Source organism: Oncorhynchus mykiss, chromosome 9, assembly GCF_057628025.1.
Source record: "Oncorhynchus mykiss isolate SJ-2025 chromosome 9, ASM5762802v1, whole genome shotgun sequence".
Taxonomy (NCBI): domain Eukaryota; kingdom Metazoa; phylum Chordata; class Actinopteri; order Salmoniformes; family Salmonidae; genus Oncorhynchus; species Oncorhynchus mykiss.
In genome coordinates, this window is record NC_143030.1 from 81,292,521 (window position 1) to 81,313,733 (window position 21,213).

The 21,213-nt window shown below is 42.2% G+C and overlaps 1 protein-coding gene and 1 long non-coding RNA gene across 8 annotated transcripts in view; one reads left to right on the forward strand and one right to left on the reverse strand.

Annotated features, from left to right (window-relative positions):
• Positions 1-21,213, forward strand: part of LOC149981353 (uncharacterized) — a 437,375-nt gene that overhangs the window by 55,582 nt on the left and 360,580 nt on the right. The window lies entirely within an intron of this gene.
• The window catches only part of hcfc1b (host cell factor C1b), a 77,636-nt gene that overhangs the window by 48,271 nt on the left and 8,152 nt on the right, over positions 1-21,213 (reverse strand). For 6 of the 7 annotated variants that reach the window (XM_036989073.2, XM_036989069.2, XM_090185545.1 and 3 more), the window contains 6 exons: positions 17,528-17,736; positions 11,750-11,834; positions 11,299-11,405; positions 9,170-9,349; positions 8,576-8,890; positions 8,184-8,335 (listed from right to left, as the gene is read on the reverse strand). In XM_036989073.2, coding sequence (XP_036844968.2) covers positions 8,184-8,335; positions 8,576-8,890; positions 9,170-9,349; positions 11,299-11,405; positions 11,750-11,834; positions 17,528-17,736 — 1,048 coding nt within the window. Of the gene's footprint in view, positions 1-8,183; positions 8,336-8,575; positions 8,891-9,169; positions 9,350-9,530; positions 9,549-11,298; positions 11,406-11,749; positions 11,835-17,527; positions 17,737-21,213 lie in introns of those variants that run through there. The other variant, XM_090185546.1, reaches the window with a different exon arrangement.

Genomic DNA, 21,213 nt, shown 5'->3' on the forward strand with positions numbered 1-21,213 from the left:
CTCTGTTTGAGATGAACTCTTTTTACCTAAATATGTGTTGTTTAAAAAATAAAAAAAAAGAGGAGTATTGGATTGCATGGCCACTTAAGGTACATTTGAAGTGTCCCGTACAGTAATTTATAAAAGCCATGTTGGGTTTACTACCTTTTTAATTTGGGCGTTTTTATTGTTCAGAAATGTGGTGGGTCGTCTCTTCGTTTCTCAGGACTTTATCCTGCTGACTGTTCCAAATGTCCGAAACTGAATTTGGTCCGATGGTCCTCTGCACCATCGTCTTGGAACGCCTTACAAAATACTTTAAAACTGGAAGAACTTGTCCCCGATTGGTGTTTTTAAATCACCGATGAAGGATTTTGAGGCTGATTCCCTGACCTGTCAATGCTGTTTTTGATTTTGTTATACTCTTGTGAATTCAATGTTTTTTTACTAGATTACTTGTAGTTTTTCCATGTATGTCTGTAATTTTTGTAATGACTTGGTGCTGCCTAAATAAAATAAAAAAGGGGGGATCTGTTGTATCTATTTTACGTAGGGAAAAAAAGTCCCTTAAATTCTTCTGTCTAGCTTAAAAACAATTTCATCCAGTAGGCTTTCCAACACATAAATTCTCTATGAGTATTGTGTATACCAAAGATGTGATAGTTAGGGGACAGAATGCTGTCAATCAACACTAACTTTTGCGGGCCAGCAAAAATGACATGGGTAGTCAAGACGACTAGCTTGATTGAGCCTCTGCCATGTATATCTCACTAGGTCAGGATATTAAACCTCCTCCACGTATATCTCACTAGGTCAGGATATTAAACCTCCTCCATGTATATCTCACTAGGTCAGGGTATTAAACCTCCTCCATGTATATCTCACTAGGACAGGATATTAAACCTCCTCCATGTATATCTCACTCGGTCAGGGTATTAAACCTCCATGTATATCTCACTAGGTCAGGATATTAAACCTCCTCCATGTATATCTCACTAGGACAGGATATTAAACCTCCTCCATGTATATCTCACTAGGTCAGGATATTAAACCTCCATGTATATCTCACTAGGTCAGGATATGAAACCTCCATGTATATCTCACTAGGTCAGGATATTAAACCTCCTCCATGTATATCTCACTAGGACAGGATATTAAACCTCCTCCATGTATATCTCACTAGGTCAGGGTATTAAACCTCCATGTGTATCTCACTAGGTCAGGATATGAAACCTCCTCCATGTATATCTCACTAGGACAGGATAATAAACCTCCTCCATGTATATCTCACTAGGTCAGGATAATAAACCTCCATGTATATCTCACTAGGTCAGGATATTAAACCTCCATGTATATCTCACTAGGTCAGGATATGAAACCTCCATGTATATCTCACTAGGTCAGGATATTAAACCTCCTCCATGTATATCTCACTAGGTCAGGATATTAAACCTCCTCCATGTATATCTCACTAGGTCAGGATATTAAACCTCCTCCATGTATATCTCACTAGGTCAGGATATTAAACCTCCTCCATGTATTTCTCACTAGGTCAGGATATTAAACCTCCTCCATGTATATCTCACTAGGTCAGGATATTAAACCTCCTCCATGTATATCTCACTAGGACAGGATATTAAACCTCCTCCATGTATATCTCACTCGGTCAGGGTATTAAACCTCCATGTATATCTCACTAGGTCAGGATATTAAACCTCCTCCATGTATATCTCACTAGGACAGGATATTAAACCTCCTCCATGTATATCTCACTAGGTCAGGATATTAAACCTCCATGTATATCTCACTAGGTCAGGATATGAAACCTCCATGTATATCTCACTAGGTCAGGATATTAAACCTCCTCCATGTATATCTCACTAGGACAGGATATTAAACCTCGTCCATGTATATCTCACTAGGTCAGGGTATTAAACCTCCATGTGTATCTCACTAGGTCAGGATATGAAACCTCCTCCATGTATATCTCACTAGGACAGGATAATAAACCTCCTCCATGTATATCTCACTAGGTCAGGATAATAAACCTCCATGTATATCTCACTAGGTCAGGATATTAAACCTCCATGTATATCTCACTAGGTCAGGATATGAAACCTCCATGTATATCTCACTAGGTCAGGATATTAAACCTCCTCCATGTATATCTCACTAGGTCAGGATATTAAACCTCCTCCATGTATATCTCACTAGGTCAGGATATTAAACCTCCTCCATGTATTTCTCACTAGGTCAGGATATTAAACCTCCTCCATGTATATCTCACTAGGTCAGGATATTAAACCTCCTCCATGTATATCTCACTAGGTCAGGATATTAAACCTCCTCCATGTATTTCTCACTAGGTCAGGATATTAAACCTCCATGTATATCTCACTAGGTCAGGATATTAAGCCTCCATGTATATCTCACTAGGTCAGGATATTAAACCTCCTCCATGTATTTCTCACTAGGTCAGGATATTAAACCTCCTCCATGTATATCTCACTAGGTCAGGATATTAAACCTCCATGTATATCTCACTAGGTCAGGATATTAAACCTCCATGTATATCTCACTAGGTCAGGATATTAAACCTCCTCCATGTATATCTCACTAGGTCAGGATATTAAACCTCCATGTATTTCTCACTAGGTCAGGATATTAAACCTCCATGTATATCTCACTAGGTCAGGATATTAAGCCTCCATGTATATCTCACTAGGTCAGGATATTAAACCTCCTCCATGTATATCTCACTAGGTCAGGATATTAAGCCTCCATGTATATCTCACTAGGTCAGGATATTAAACCTCCTCCATGTATATCTCACTAGGTCAGGATATTAAACCTCCATGTATATCTCACTAGGTCAGGGTATTAAACCTCCATGTATATCTCACTAGGTCAGGATATTAAACCTCCTCCATGTATATCTCACTAGGTCAGGATATTAAACCTCCATGTATATCTCACTAGGTCAGGGTATTAAACCTCCATGTATATCTCACTAGGTCAGGATATTAAACCTCCTCCATGTATATCTCACTAGGTCAGGATATTAAACCTCCACCATGTATATCTCACTAGGTCAGGATAATAAACCTCCATGTATATCTCACTAGGTCAGGATATTAAACCTCCTCCATGTATATCTCACTAGGTCAGGATATTAAACCTCCTCCATGTATATCTCACTAGGTCAGGGTATTAAACCTCCTCCATGTATATCTCACTAGGTCAGGATATTAAACCTCCATGTATATCTAACTAGGTCAGGATATTAAACCTCCATGTATATCTGACTAGGTCAGGATGTTAAACCTCCATGTATATCTCACTAGGTCAGGATATTAAACCTCCATGTATATCTAACTAGGTCAGGATATTAAACCTCCATGTATACCTCACTAGGTCAGGATATTAAACCTCCTCCATGTATATCTAACTAGGTCAGGATATTAAACCTCCTCCATGTATATCTCACTAGGTCAGGATATTAAACCTCCTCCATGTATATCTCACTAGGTCAGGATATTAAACCTCCATGTATATCTAACTAGGTCAGGATATTAAACCTCCATGTATATCTGACTAGGTCAGGATATTAAACCTCCATGTATATCTAACTAGGTCAGGATATTAAACCTCCATGTATATCTCACTAGGTCAGGATATTAAACCTCCTCCATGTATATCTCACTAGGTCAGGATATTAAACCTCCATGTATATCTCACTAGGTCAGGATATTAAACCTCCTCCATGTATATCTCACTAGGTCAGGGTATTAAACCTCCTCCATGTATATCTCACTAGGTCAGGGTATTAAACCTCCATGTATACCTCACTAGGTCAGGATATTAAACCTCCTCCATGTATATCTCACTAGGTCAGGGTATTAAACCTCCATGTATATCTCACTAGGTCAGGATATTAAACCTCCATGTATATCTCACTAGGTCAGGATATTAAACCTCCATGTATATCTCACTAGGTCAGGATATTAAACCTCCTCCATGTATATCTCACTAGGTCAGGATATTAAACCTCCATGTATACCTCACTAGGTCAGGGTATTAAACCTCCATGTATATCTCACTAGGTCAGGATATTAAACCTCCTCCATGTATATCTCACTAGGTCAGGATATTAAACCTCCTCCATGTATATCTCACTAGGTCAGGGTATTAAACCTCCATGTATATCTCACTAGGTCAGGATATTAAACCTCCTCCATGTATATCTCACTAGGTCAGGGTATTAAACCTCCTCCATGTATATCTCACTAGGTCAGGATATTAAACCTCCATGTATATCTCACTAGGTCAGGATATGAAACCTCCATGTATATCTCACTAGGTCAGGATATTAAACCTCCTCCATGTATATCTCACTAGGTCAGGATATTAAACCTCCTCCATGTATATCTCACTAGGTCAGGATATTAAACCTCCTCCATGTATTTCTCACTAGGTCAGGATATTAAACCTCCTCCATGTATATCTCACTAGGTCAGGATATTAAACCTCCTCCATGTATATCTCACTAGGTCAGGATATTAAACCTCCTCCATGTATTTCTCACTAGGTCAGGATATTAAACCTCCATGTATATCTCACTAGGTCAGGATATTAAGCCTCCATGTATATCTCACTAGGTCAGGATATTAAACCTCCTCCATGTATTTCTCACTAGGTCAGGATATTAAACCTCCTCCATGTATATCTCACTAGGTCAGGATATTAAACCTCCATGTATATCTCACTAGGTCAGGATATTAAACCTCCATGTATATCTCACTAGGTCAGGATATTAAACCTCCTCCATGTATATCTCACTAGGTCAGGATATTAAACCTCCTCCATGTATTTCTCACTAGGTCAGGATATTAAACCTCCATGTATATCTCACTAGGTCAGGATATTAAGCCTCCATGTATATCTCACTAGGTCAGGATATTAAACCTCCTCCATGTATATCTCACTAGGTCAGGATATTAAGCCTCCATGTATATCTCACTAGGTCAGGATATTAAACCTCCTCCATGTATATCTCACTAGGTCAGGATATTAAACCTCCATGTATATCTCACTAGGTCAGGGTATTAAACCTCCATGTATATCTCACTAGGTCAGGATATTAAACCTCCTCCATGTATATCTCACTAGGTCAGGATATTAAACCTCCATGTATATCTCACTAGGTCAGGGTATTAAACCTCCATGTATATCTCACTAGGTCAGGATATTAAACCTCCTCCATGTATATCTCACTAGGTCAGGATATTAAACCTCCACCATGTATATCTCACTAGGTCAGGATAATAAACCTCCATGTATATCTCACTAGGTCAGGATATTAAACCTCCTCCATGTATATCTCACTAGGTCAGGATATTAAACCTCCTCCATGTATATCTCACTAGGTCAGGGTATTAAACCTCCTCCATGTATATCTCACTAGGTCAGGATATTAAACCTCCATGTATATCTAACTAGGTCAGGATATTAAACCTCCATGTATATCTGACTAGGTCAGGATGTTAAACCTCCATGTATATCTCACTAGGTCAGGATATTAAACCTCCATGTATATCTAACTAGGTCAGGATATTAAACCTCCATGTATATCTCACTAGGTCAGGATATTAAACCTCCTCCATGTATATCTCACTAGGTCAGGATATTAAACCTCCATGTATATCTCACTAGGTCAGGATATTAAACCTCCTCCATGTATATCTCACTAGGTCAGGGTATTAAACCTCCTCCATGTATATCTCACTAGGTCAGGGTATTAAACCTCCATGTATACCTCACTAGGTCAGGATATTAAACCTCCTCCATGTATATCTCACTAGGTCAGGGTATTAAACCTCCATGTATATCTCACTAGGTCAGGATATTAAACCTCCATGTATATCTCACTAGGTCAGGATATTAAACCTCCATGTATATCTCACTAGGTCAGGATATTAAACCTCCTCCATGTATATCTCACTAGGTCAGGATATTAAACCTCCATGTATACCTCACTAGGTCAGGGTATTAAACCTCCATGTATATCTCACTAGGTCAGGATATTAAACCTCCTCCATGTATATCTCACTAGGTCAGGATATTAAACCTCCTCCATGTATATCTCACTAGGTCAGGGTATTAAACCTCCATGTATATCTCACTAGGTCAGGATATTAAACCTCCTCCATGTATATCTCACTAGGTCAGGGTATTAAACCTCCTCCATGTATATCTCACCAGGTCAGGATATTAAACCTCCTCCATGTATATCTCACTAGGTCAGGGTATTAAACCTCCTCCATGTATATCTCACTAGGTCAGGATATTAAACCTCCTCCATGTATATCTCACTAGGTCAGGATATTAAACCTCCTCCATGTATATCTCACTAGGTCAGGATATTAAACCTCCATGTATATCTCACTAGGTCAGGATATTAAACCTCCTCCATGTATATCTCACTAGGTCAGGATATTAAACCTCCTCCATGTATATCTCACTAGGTCAGGGTATTAAACCTCCTCCATGTATATCTCACTAGGTCAGGATATTAAACCTCCTCCATGTATATCTGACTAGGTCAGGATATTAAACCTCCTCCATGTATATCTAACTAGGTCAGGATATTAAACCTCCATGTATATCTCACTAGGTCAGGATATTAAACCTCCATGTATATCTCACTAGGTCAGGATATGAAACCTCCTCCATGTATATCTCACTAGGTCAGGATATGAAAATTCCTCCATGTATATCTCACTAGGTCAGGATATTAAACCTCCTCCATGTATATCTCACTAGGTCAGGATATTAAACCTCCCCCATGTATATCTCACTAGGTCAGGATATGAAAATTCCTCCATGTATATCTCACTAGGTCAGGATATTAAACCTCCTCCATGTATATCTCACTAGGTCAGGATATTAAACCTCCATGTATATCTCACTAGGTCAGGATATTAAACCTCCATGTATATCTCACTAGGTCAGGATATTAAACCTCCTCCATGTATATCTCACTAGGTCAGGATATTAAACCTCCTCCATGTATATCTCACTAGGTCAGGATATTAAACCTCCTCCATGTATATCTCACTAGGTCAGGATATTAAACCTCCTCCATGTATTTCTCACTAGGTCAGGGTATTAAACCTCCATGTATATCTCACTAGGTCAGGATATTAAACCTCCATGTATATCTCACTAGGTCAGGATATTAAACCTCCATGTATATCTCACTAGGTCAGGATATTAAACCTCCTCCATGTATATCTCACTAGGTCAGGATATTAAACCTCCATGTATATCTAACTAGGTCAGGATATTAAACCTCCACCATGTATATCTCACTAGGTCAGGATATTAAACCTCCACCATGTATATCTCACTAGGTCAGGATATTAAACCTCCATGTATATCTCACTAGGTCAGGATATTAAACCTCCATGTATATCTCACTAGGTCAGGATATTAAACCTCCATGTATATCTCACTAGGTCAGGATATTAAACCTCCTCCATGTATATCTCACTAGGTCAGGATATTAAACCTCCATGTATATCTCACTAGGTCAGGATATTAAACCTCCACCATGTATATCTCACTAGGTCAGGATATTAAACCTCCTCCATGTATATCTCACTAGGTCAGGATATTAAACCTCCTCCATGTATATCTCACTAGGTCAGGATATTAAACCTCCTCCATGTATATCTCACTAGGTCAGGGTATTAAACCTCCATGTATATCTCACTAGGTCAGGATATTAAACCTCCATGTATATCTCACTAGGTCAGGATATTAAACCTCCATGTATATCTCACTAGGTCAGGATATTAAACCTCCATGTATATCTCACTAGGTCAGGATATTAAACCTCCATGTATATCTCACTAGGTCAGGATATTAAACCTCCATGTATATCTCACTAGGTCAGGATATTAAACCTCCATGTATATCTCACTAGGTCAGGATATTAAACCTCCTCCATGTATATCTCACTAGGTCACGATATTTAAGCCTCCATATATCCACTAATTCCAATACATCCTTGATTTCCTTAAGTGCACGAGGGTGATGCGTTTGTAGTGTGAATTCCCCTATGTGCCCCGGTCAAACGTAGTGTACTCTATAGGGAATAGAGTAGCATTTGGTACACAAGAACCAATAAGAACTTCCTTTACCGTTCCCTGTGCACCCTGGGCCGGCACCACCATGCGGACCCCGGCAGGAAGTGACGTCACCGTTACGGGAGATTTCCCGCCCTGGTTGGCCTGCCTCACCGTGACGATGGAGGTGCCCGTGGTGGAATGGGGAGCAGACACCTTCAGGATAGCTGGAAAAAACAAAAACAATGTTAAAAACAAACACAATGTTAAAAACAAAAACAATGTTTAAACCAACGTTTAAGAGGCTGATCTGGAAAGAAACCCCTTTGATTATGTTTGGACACAAATATAATTACAAACAGTTTTGAGAAGTTAAGCCAAACAATAAAATACATATTTTTAAAAAGAGCATTCAAAATATTACAGAAATAAAGTTAAATAAAAATGAGTAATTCAGTAGTCGCTACCTGGCCCGCGTGCATTCGCTGCAGCCAGTGGACTCCCAGGCATTGTGGTGGTGGGGGAGGGGACCAGCGTTATGCCCTGGAGAGGCAGGCCCTGGGGGGACGCTGCAGAGGCTGTGACAGGGCTCTTGGGGGAGTTGACCGGTAGTGACGTCGCGGGGCTGACGCCGGGCGTGGTGGCGGCCGAGGCGGGGGGGATATCGTACTTCTGCAGCTGTAACAGGTAGGTGTCTGCAGTAGGTACCGCGCCCCAGCTCACCTCCAGGCTACTGGTGTTGGCCCTCACCAGCTGCACCCGTGACGGGGGGCGGGGCTTCTCTGTGAGGAACAGAGCAGCGGTTGGTGTTAACAAATCAAAATAACTACCTAAATAACTTAAGGATTCGCTGTATCCCACCTAACTTATTCGTACGGTTAAATTCCCAACACACAAGTAGTTCACAAATTATCACCTTGAGATTCACTGTATTACAAGTGTTCTACATCAAAATGTATCATCGATACTTTCAATTAACACACACACACACACAAATAAGCAACACGCATGTTTCCGAACAAGTGTCATTACAGACCGATTAAGTGAACTAAAGAACTCACCTGTCTCCAGGTACCAGAGGTCCTTACAGCACACCTGGTTGTTCCAGGCCTTGCGGTATCCGTCCCGTCCGCTCCAGACGTAGAGGCGCGAGTTGATGGCCACGGAGCAGTGACCGGCCCTGGCCCTGGGGATGTTATCTTCTAGAGAATCCATCAGCACCGACTCCCACGCCATCGAGTCTAGGAGCGGACGGGAGTGAAACATCGGTGGTGTAGTCAAGTCACTAAACATTGATTTCTGGATCGAGTCATCATGTCCCTGTTAGGCTTGAGTGGTACGCCGTACACCGGGGGGATTTGGGCGGTACGCCGTACACCGGGGGGATTTGGGCGGTACGCCGTACCGGTCAGCCTGACATACCTAGGTTGAGACAGGCCAGTGTGTCGGTCAGCCTGACATACCTAGGTTGAGACAGGCCAGTGTGTCGGTCAGCCTGACATACCTAGGTTGAGACAGGCCAGTGTGTCGGTCAGCCTGACATACCTAGGTTGAGACAGGCCAGTGTGTGGGGTCAGCCTGACATACCTAGGTTGAGACAGGCCAGTGTGTCGGTCAGCCTGACATACCTAGGTTGAGACAGGCCAGTGTGTCGGTCAGCCTGACATATCTAGGTTGAGACAGGCCAGTGTGTTGGTCAGTCTGACATACCTAGGTTGAGACAGGCCAGTGTGTCAGTCAGTCTGACATACCTAGGTTGAGACAGGCCAGTGGGTTGGTCAGTCTGACATATCTAGGTTGAGACAGGCCAGTGTGTCGGTCAGCCTGACATATCTAGGTTGAGACAGGCCAGTGTGTGGGGTCAGCCTGACATACCTAGGTTGAGACAGGCCAGTGTGTGGGGTCAGCCTGACATACCTAGGTTGAGACAGGCCAGTGTGTCGGTCAGCCTGACATACCTAGGTTGAGACAGGCCAGTGTGTCGGTCAGCCTGACATATCTAGGTTGAGACAGGCCAGTGTGTTGGTCAGTCTGACATACCTAGGTTGAGACAGGCCAGTGGGTTGGTCAGTCTGACATATCTAGGTTGAGACAGGCCAGTGTGTCGGTCAGCCTGACATATCTAGGTTGAGACAGGCCAGTGTGTTGGTCAGTCTGACATACCTAGGTTGAGACAGGCCAGTGTGTCAGTCAGTCTGACATACCTAGGTTGAGACAGGCCAGTGGGTTGGTCAGTCTGACATATCTAGGTTGAGACAGGCCAGTGTGTCGGTCAGCCTGACATACCTAGGTTGAGACAGGCCAGTGTGTCAGTCAGCCTGACATACCTAGGTTGAGACAGGCCAGTGTGTCGGTCAGCCTGACATACCTAGGTTGAGACAGGCCAGTGTGTCGGTCAGCCTGACATACCTAGGTTGAGACAGGCCAGTGTGTCGGTCAGTCTGACATACCTAGGTTGAGACAGGCCAGTGTGTCGGTCAGCCTGACATACCTAGGTTGAGACAGGCCAGTGTGTGGGGTCAGCCTGACATACCTAGGTTGAGACAGGCCAGTGTGTCAGTCAGTCTGACATACCTAGGTTGAGACAGGCCAGTGGGTCGGTCAGCCTGACATACCTAGGTTGAGACAGGCCAGTGGGTCGGTCAGCCTGACATACCTAGGTTGAGACAGGCCAGTGTGTGGGGTCAGCCTGACATACCTAGGTTGAGACAGGCCAGTGTGTCAGTCAGTCTGACATACCTAGGTTGAGACAGGCCAGTGTGTCAGTCAGCCTGACATACCTAGGTTGAGACAGGCCAGTGTGTCGGTCAGCCTGACATACCTAGGTTGAGACAGGCCAGTGTGTCGGTCAGCCTGACATACCTAGGTTGAGACAGGCCAGTGTGTCGGTCAGCCTGACATACCTAGGTTGAGACAGGCCAGTGTATCGGTCAGCCTGACATACCTAGGTTGAGACAGGCCAGTGTGTCGGTCAGCCTGACATACCTAGGTTGAGACAGGCCAGTGTGTTGGTCAGTCTGACATACCTAGGTTGAGACAGGCCAGTGTGTCAGTCAGTCTGACATACCTAGGTTGAGACAGGCCAGTGTGTCAGTCAGTCTGACATACCTAGGTTGAGACAGGCCAGTGTGTTGGTCAGCCTGACATACCTAGGTTGAGACAGGCCAGTGTGTTGGTCAGCCTGACATACCTAGGTTGAGACAGGCCAGTGTGTTGGTGCACTTCCACTCCTTCTCGTGTGTCGCTACTTTGACGTCATCCATCACCAGGGGAACCCAGCCTCCGAACACGAACATCCTACAGAACAGACGGGTGAGGAGGGAGAGAGGCAGGTGAGGAGGGAGAGGGGCAGGTGAGGAGGGAGAGGGGCAGGTGAGGAGGGAGAGGGGCAGGCAGGTGAGGAGGGAGAGGGGCAGGCAGGTGAGGAGGGAGACAGGTGAGGAGGGAGACAGGTGAGCTCCTGATAGACCAACCATGCACCAGACCAGCTCAGAAGTAAAAATGTACACACATCCAGTTACTTGGCGGTTCAGGAAAAAAATAAAAAATAATAATAATAATGATAGAAAAATAAAAAATCAAGTCCCTCTCCCTGAAAAGACAAATGTGTTGCTCAAGTTAAGACAATTGTGTTAACTCACTTGTTGGTGATGGTTGTGGCAGAGTGGAGACTGCGGGGAAGAGGAGCTGTCCCGTTGATGGACGGTTTATTCCATGTCAGGGTGTCTGCAGAGGAAAGACAAGGACTTATCAAGTTCCTGCGTTAAAAACGGCCACGCTACTAAGTAGTAGAGATGTGACAAACAGCGGGAGGGGGAAAAATATATATTTTTATATATATATATATTTTTAATTGGTTCTGTTAAAAAGATTTTTAAAAATTTTTTTAGACGAAAATACATTTCAAATCCATGATGAATTCACATTGCAGCTGAGCTGCTACCGGGAACCGTTTGGGTTTTATGGCGCAGCCCTTCACCACCGTTACTGTACATTGACTCCACCTCGCAAAGATCGCATTTCCTTCCTCAAATTATTGCAAATACAGGACTTCACCGCTGTCACTTGCCTTTCTCTGCCATTGTTCCAACTTACGGACAATGGTCTTTCTTAGCGGTAGAGACGACTCCGAAATAATTGATTTCGTCAACTCCTTTGCATATCGATTCCCATTTTAGTGTCGAGTCTGCCAACTGCTAAGATTAATTGTTTGGGGTTTTTTTTGTAATGGAGGAGACTAATTAGTAGCCGTACTTCAGAGAACAGTGGCACAGTATAGGCCGGTTGGCCACCATGCAGACGGAGTCAGGACCGCGCGCTAGGCCCGTCTATCTCGCAATTTCTTGGCTTGAAATGTCTCGCAACGTCAGTAAAGCAGGGCCTATCAATGAGATGGGCTATGAGTTTCTACACGCAACAGACCTAAAAACAAAAACAGAGCAGGCAAGCCAGTGAGAAGGAGAGAGAGGATGCAGCCAGACTGAACTGGCACATACAGTCCACCCCACATACATCTGCTGATGCAAAAAAGGGCTTAATCATTTATTTTCATTTAAATGTTTGCGTAAGCCCCAAGAGGCATTTGTCTGCAGTTAACTTGGTCAAAGGCTGTGCAACCATGAACTAGCTCTGGGGTGCCAATAACTTTGTCCGTGCCATGTCTCTCTTGCACTTTTCGTATATAAAAAAAAAAAAAAAAGTACTGATTTCTTATAAAATAAATAGAAATTTGATCAATTTTGACCACCGCACACTGGATGTTTTATTTTATTTTTGGCACGGACAAAATTATTGGCACCCCAGAGCTAGTACATGGTTGCACAGCCTTTTGGCGAAGATAACTGCAGACAAATGCATCTTGGGACTTATGCGATCTTTTTTTTATAAAAGATGTCAAAAGGCTTTCACAGAAACCCGGCCTAAAAACCCCCAAGAGCTGCTCACCTTTCTACTGGCAATTTGTCTCACTATTCAGCAGCAAACTGATCGCATTCTTCAATCTTTCGAAAGGTGCCCTCCAACTTGTTTTCAGATCTAAGCATAAATTTTGGATATGATTCAAAGCTGGACTTCTTGCTGGTCATTCCAGAACAGTCCAGCATCTCTTCTTAACCATTCCTGTGTGCTTTTTTTTTGTGTGTGTTTGGTGTCGTTGTCCTGCTGGGAGACCCACAACCTTGAATGGAGACCCAGTTTTTGTAAACTGGGATGAACATAGGACTGCAAAACACCTGAAAATCTGCTGATTTTATGATGCCTTGTTCAAAGCCCCCCCCCCCCCCCAGAAGTATAAACGCAACCCCACAGCTTGACCGAACTTCCCCCATCTTTGAGAGTGCTCTTTCCATGGATTGCTTCATCTGGTCGTCAGTGAACACAGCGCTGACATGTATTGCCAAAGAGCTCTAATTTTGTTTCAATTGGTCCACAGAATGTTTCCCCCCAGGATTTAGGTGGGTTTATTGAGAAGTTCAAATCAGTTGAATAATACTGTGGGGCTGCCTCTGGTACTATGGGCCTTTAATGTGTGCAAGACATCATGAAATCAGATTATCAATGCCATACAACTCTCCTTCCGTGGCCTCCAACTGCTCTTAAAAACCAAATACATGCTTTTCAACCGTTCGCTGCCCGCCCGTCTAGCATCACTACTCTAACTTAGAATATGTGGACAACTACAAATACCTGGGTGACTGGTTAGACTGTAAACTCTCCTTCCAGACTCATATTAAACATCTCCAATCCCAAATTAAATCTAGAATCGGCTTCCTATTTTGCAAACAAAGCCTCCTTCACTCACGCCGCCAAACATACCCTCGTAAAACTGACCATCCTACCGATCCTCGACTTCGGCAATGTCATTTACAAAATAGCTTCCAACACTCTACTCAGCAAACTGGATGCAGTTTATCACAGTGCCATCCGTTTTGTTACCAAATCACCTTATACCACCCACCACTGCGACCTGTATGCTCTAGTCGGCTGGCCCTCGCTACATATTCATCGCCAGACCCACTGGCTCCAGGTCATCTTTTAGTCGATGCTATGTAAAGTCCCGCCTTATCTCAGCTCACTGGTCACCATAGTAACACCCACCCGTAGCACGCGCTCCAGCAGGTATATTTCACTGGTCATCCCCAAAGCCAACACCTCCTTTGGCCACCTTTCCTTCCAGTTCTCTACAGCCAATGACTGGAACGAATTGCAAAAATGGCTGAAACTGGAGACATATCTCCCTCTCCAACTTTAAGCATCAGCTATCTGAGCAGCTAACCGATCGCTGCAGCTGTACATAGTCGCATCTGTAAATAGCCCACCCAATCTACCTACCTCATCCCCATATTGTTTTTATTTACTTTGCTGCTCTTTTGCACACCAGTATCACTACTTACACACCTTCGTCTGCTCATCATCATCAGCTCATCGATCCAGTGTTAATCTGCTAAATTGTAATTACTTTGCTACCATGGCCTATTTATTGCCTTACTTCCTCACACTGTATATAGACTTTCTTTTTTTTCCTATTGTGTTATTGACTGTAAGCTTGTTTATTCCATGTGTAACTCTGTGTTGTTGTTTGTGTCGAACTGCTTTGCTTTATCTTGGCCAGGTCACAGTTGTAAATGAGAACTTGTTCTCAACTAGCCTACCTGTTTAAATAAAAGGTGGGGGAAAAATATAGTTTTAAAAAATCAAGGTGTTTTGGAGGTTGTGGTGTCCAAAAACTGTCTGTTGAAGGTTGTGGGTCTTCCAGTAGGACAACAAACCCCCAAAACACACATAAAAAGCACCCTGGAATGGTTAAAAATAATAATAATTTAAAACGTTAAGACTGTTCTGGAGTAGCCAATGAGAAGTCCAGATCTCAATCTCATCCCATAACATATAATGAATGACAACTGAAAACATCAATTGGTTGAGGGCACCCAACAAACACTGAAGAATAAGAGCAATTTGCTTCTGAGGGCAAGCTCATCGATGGCTACAATTTTCTACATTGTAGAATAACAGTGAAGATATCAAAACTATGAAATAACACATATGGAATCATGTAGTGACCAAAAAAAAGTGTTAAACAAATCAAAATATATTTTAGATTTCAGATTCTTCAAAGTAGCCACCCTTTGCCTTGATAGCTTCATGAGGTAGTCACCTGGAATGCATTTCAATTAACAGGTGTGCCTTGGTAAAGTATAACCAGTATAACTGAGTTCCATGTCTAAGAGGGTTTCAGTAGATACGGTATAACTGAGTTCCATGTCTAATAGAGGGTTTCAGTAGATACGGTATAACTGAGTTCCATGTCTAATAGAGGGTTTCAGTAGATACGGTATAACTGAGTTCCATGTCTAATAGAGGGTTTCAGTAGATACGGTATAACTGAGTTCCATGTCTAATAGAGGGTTTCAGTAGATACGGTATAACTGAGTTCCATGTCTAATAGAGGGTTTCAGTAGATATGGTATAACTGAGTTCCATGTCTAATAGAGGGTTTCAGTAGATACGGTATAACTGAGTTCCATGTCTAATAGAGGGTTTCAGTAGATACGGTATAACTGAGTTCCATGTCTAATAGAGGGTTTCAGTAGATACGGTATAACTGAGTTCCATGTCTGTAGAGGGTTTCAGTAGATACGGTATAACTGAGTTCCATGTCTAATAGAGGGTTTCAGTAGATACGGTATAACTGAGTTCCATGTCTAATAGAGGGTTTCAGTGGATACGGTATAACTGAGTTCCATGTCTAATAGAGGGTTTTAGTAGATACGGTATAACTGAGTTCCATGTCTAATAGAGGGTTTCAGTAGATACGGTATAACTGAGTTCCATGCCTAATAGAGGGTTTCAGTAGATACGGTATAACTGAGTTCCATGTCTAATAGAGGGTTTCAGTAGATACGGTATAACTGAGTTCCATGTCTAATAGAGGGTTTCAGTATATACGGTATAACTGAGTTCCATGTCTAATAGAGGGTTTCAGTAGATACGGTATAACTGAGTTCCATGTCTAATAGAGGGTTTCAGTAGATACGGTATAACTGAGTTCCATGTCTAATAGAGGGTTTCAGTATATACGGTATAACTGAGTTCCATGTCTAATAGAGGGTTTCAGTAGATATGGTATAACTGAGTTCCATGTCTAATAGAGGGTTTCAGTAGATACGGTATAACTGAGTTCCATGTCTGTAGGGGGTTTCAGTAGATACAGTATAAGATATAAGATATACCTTTATCGCCCTAGTGGTCATACATGCGTAATAGGACTATTATTCTACTTGGTTATTTGCTGTGGAATTTCTCTTTTTCTTATCGTTTTAACAGAAAACCATTAAAATAAAAAAAATGTCCATTTGTCACATCACTACCAAGAACCAAAATGACCACTTGACTGAACTACAGAGTTCCTTGGTTGAGATGAGAGCACTTCATCAATCTGGGCTTTATGGGAGAGTGGCCAGACAGAACCTTCCAGAACAGTCTCTAGAGCACTTCATCAATCTGGGCTTTATGGGAGAGTGGCCAGACAGAACCTTCCAGAACAGTCTCTAGAGCACTTCATCAATCTGGGCTTTATGGGAGAGTGGCCAGACAGAACCTTCCAGAACAGTCTCTGGAGCACTTCATCAATCTGGAAGAATTTTCCCAAATCCAGATGCAGACAAGACAATCAAAGCTGTAATCGCCGCCAAAAGGGGCATCTACACGTATTCACACCCATTACTCAATACTTTATGTACATTTGAGGTTTCTGTATTTCATTTTCTATAATGTTTTATTATTATTAGCAAACATGTCTAAAAACACGTTTTCACTTTGTCATTATGGGGTATTGTGATGTCATTATGGGGTATTGTGATGTCATTATGGGGTATTGTGATGTCATTATGGGGTATTGTGATGTCATTATGGGGTATTCTGTGTGTATGAGAGAGAAAAATTTCAATTTAACTCATTTTGAATTCAGAAGTTAACAACAAAATGTGGAATAAGTCAAGGGGTATGAATAATTTCTCAAGGCACTGTAAAAAAAATTACACTCAACTGTTTTAAAAAATGGCAGGAAATTACATTTAAAACAGAAACACTCTCAGCTCAACGGAGAAATATGTATAATTGCAGGAAATTAGCTGAAATATTCAAAACGTTCTCTACACCGACAAGATGGGGGCATCTAAAACATGTTCTCTAAAACCCAGCTGTGTGTCCCATTGCCACACCCTCTGCCACCTAAGCTCCCCTTTGATACAGGAAAAAACCCTGAATGCAGCCTGCAAGTTTAATTAATTAATAATGCATGTAATTGCACCGTGTACACCACAAATTAACTTGATTTGATTTCCCCCCCCCCCAAAAAACAAAAAATAAATAAATATTTTTTAAAAATTTTAGAATCAGCAGGAATTTGACCAATCACTCACCTATATCTAGTGTCCACAAATCCCCCAGTCGACAGCCGCTCATACCCCCATAGATGACCAGACGGGACTTGCTAGAGGTCTTCTCTGTGTAGACGACGGCGGTGTGGCTCTCTCTGGGCGGGGGCAACACCCCGTAGGTGATGGGGATGTCCCAGCCCACCACACTAGAGCCGGCACGCAGCTCCAACGTATACAGATCGTTCAGGTATCTGGGGTGGAGGAGGGGAAAAATAACCTTTAAGTCTTAATCTGTGCCTTATATTTAAATCACATTTTATTTGTCACATGTGCGGAATACAACAGGAGGAGCTCAACCTAACCGCGAAAATGCTTTACTTACAATCCCTTTACCAACAATGCAGAATAATTTTTTTAAGTAAGAAAAATGCACAAAAAAAAAAATGTAAATTAACAAAATAACTAACCAAATTAAGAAAAAACAGCAAAATAACAAGGCTATATACATGGGGTACCAGTACCAAGTCAATGTGTGGGGGTACAGGTTAATTTAGGTAATATGTGCATGTAAAGTGTACATATTAAAGTGTAAAGTGACTATGCATTGATAACGAACAGCAAGTAGCAGCAGTTTAAATAAAGGGGAGGGTCAAGGCAAATTGTCCGGGTAGCCATTTCATGAACTGTTTTGCAGTTTTATGGTTCGGAGGTAGAAGCTGTTAAGGTGCCGTCGGCAAACTTAATGGTGTTGGAGTCGTGCGTAGACACGCAGTCATGGGTGAACAGGGAAGGGACTGAGCACGCACCCCTGAGGGGCCCCCGTGTTGAGGATCAGTGAGGCCGATGTGTTGTTGCCTACCCTTACAACTTGGCGGCGGCCCGTCAGGAAGTCCAGGATCTTGTTGCAAAGGGAGGGTCCTTGGTTTAGTGATGTGCTCGGGGAGCACTACGGTGTTGAACGCTGAGCTGTAGTCAACGAAAAGCATCCTCGCGTAGGTATTCCTTTTGTCCAGGTGGGAAAGGGCAGCGTGGAGTGAAATAGAGATTTCCTCATCTGTGGATCTGTTGGGGCGGTATGCGAATTGTAGTGGGTCTAGAGTTTCTGGGATGATGGTGTTGATGTGAACTATGACCAGGCCTTTCAAAGCCCTTCATGGTTACAGACATGAGTGCTACGGGTCGGTAGTAATTTAGACAGGTTACCTTGGCGTTCTTGGGCACAGGGACCATGTTGGTCTGCTTGAAACATGTATTACAGATTCGGTCAGGGAGAGTTTGAAAATGTCCGTGAACACATTTGCCAGTTGGTCAGCGCATGCTCAGAGTAAGTGTCCGGGTAATCCGTCTTGCCCTGCGGCCCTGTGAATGTTGACCTGTTTAAAGGTCTTACTCACATCGGCTATGGAGAGCGTGATCACAGTCATCCGGAAGAGCAGGTGGTCTCATGCATGGTTCAGTGTTGTTGCCTCAAAGAAAGCATTAGAAGGCATTCAGTTCGTCTGGAACACTCGCAGCTGGGTTTCCCTTCGTAATCTGTAATAGTTTTCAAACCCTGTCACATCCAATGAGCGTTTGAATCCTACTACACCGGCTCTATCTTCGTCCGGTATTGCCTGTTTGATGGTTCATCGGAGGGCATAGCGAGATGTCTCAAAAGCATCCAGATTAGTGTCCCGCTCCTTGAAAGCTGCAGCTCTAGCCTTCAGCTCGGTGCGGATGTTGTCTGCAATTAGGGCTGGCCCCAATGACCTCGGTGGCTCCATATGGAGAATTTTATCTCCCTCACCAACTTTAAACATCTGCTATCTGAGCAGCTAACCGATCGCTGCAACTGTACATAGTCCATCGGTAAATAGCCCACCCATTTTACCTACCTCATCCCCATACTGTTTTTATTTATTTACTTTTCTGCTCTTTTGCACACCAGTATCTCTACCTGCACATGACCATCTGATCATTTATCACTCCAGTGTTAATCTGCTAAATAATTAGTAATTAGCTAATTAATTAGTAATTAGTAATTAGTAATTATTTGCCTACCTCCTCATGCCTTTTGCACACTGTGCAATGTATATAGACTCTTTTTTTTCTATTTTGTCTACTGTGTTATTGTCTTGTTTATTGTTTACTCCATGTGCAACTCTGTGTTGTTGTCTGTTCACACTGCTATGCTTTATCTTGGCCAGGTCGCAGTTGTAAATGAGAACTTGTTCTCAACTTGCCTACCTGGTTAAATAAAGGTGAAATAAAAAATGTAATTAATAAAAATGGAGGGTGTGACGCTACAGAGGCGCCGTCGGAGGCATGCAGAGAGAGGTCAAATGAATCTCATTACCCCATCGTCATGCACCTCCCTCTGTATAGCTTTGATTGGCTTTGATGGCAGGTGGGGGGGTGATACATTCTGTATAAACAAACTTGCTTCCTTGACAACAGCTCTACACTGCTCTGTAGAGCTGACTTCTGCAGTATCACCACAATAGCTGCATGGCCAGTGCAGACGTGAACATGCAGCGCCCAGATGCATAACGCACTCCTCTCTATAAGAATGTGCTCTCCGCTCTCCTGCACATTCATTTTCACAACTCCATTGTAGGAATTGTTGGCATGAATTCCCCACTACATATATCACCAGTAGTATATTTAGCATGAATTCCTATCATTTCTAATCTACGATGTTTGTTTGGTTACAGTCGTTTCAATATATATATATATATATATATATATATATATATATATATATATATATATATATATATATATATATATATATATATATATATATATATATATATATATATATATATATCCGTGGAAAAAATGTCACGCATTGATCTCGTGTAAAACATTATAAAAATAGGCCAACCTGATTACTTCTTATCGATGCTCGACTTGGACTGAAATAGGTGCTGGTACATTTTATAATTAGGTGCATCAGGCCAGATCCCAGATAAATAGTTGAACCGTTTCAAGTTCGTTGCAGACAGGCCATGTGTAGCCAATGTGATTTATAGGAATATATACTTTCATCAGTATATTTTCTACCTGCAGGCTACAATGTTTATATTTGTTGGCTTTATGTAGGCGATTTTTTTACATAGTTGGCAATAGAAGTTACATTTTTAGGTTTGTATCATTTCCATTTAGATAGAATTTTCCTTACCCACATGACAATGAGTTTAAGATGAGACATTATTATAAATTAAATGTAACTGTTCCACAAAAATGTGCATATGAAAACAATAACTGACAAAACAGATCGGTCGTAATTGTAAGAAATTGGCATTAAACATTAGACAGCTCTTTATATAGCCCATTACAGGCAACTTCTGGAGAGTAACGGCAGAATCTGTGAAAGCCAGCAGGAAGGGGAGGGTCAGATTACGTTTTTTTTTTTCTCTCTCTCTGGATATCTAGATCTTGGGCTCACTCGAGTCATTCGGGTCTTATTTAATCAAACCGCGTAAAGCATCAGACAAGATCAATGCATATAGTTGATTTTATTAAAAACGCATATGGAAAAATAAACGTTTAAAATGTTCAACCAAATTGTCTATAATTAAGAACGGACTTTTGGTTGACCAAGATTTTTTTTTTTTTTATAAATAAACAAACGTTCCTTCACTACCTGTAATCCATGGCCTCTGTGGGGACAACATAGGCGATGCTCTTATTGATGAAGCCGGTGACTAGTGTGGTATACAATGCCACGGGATGAACCCCGGGAA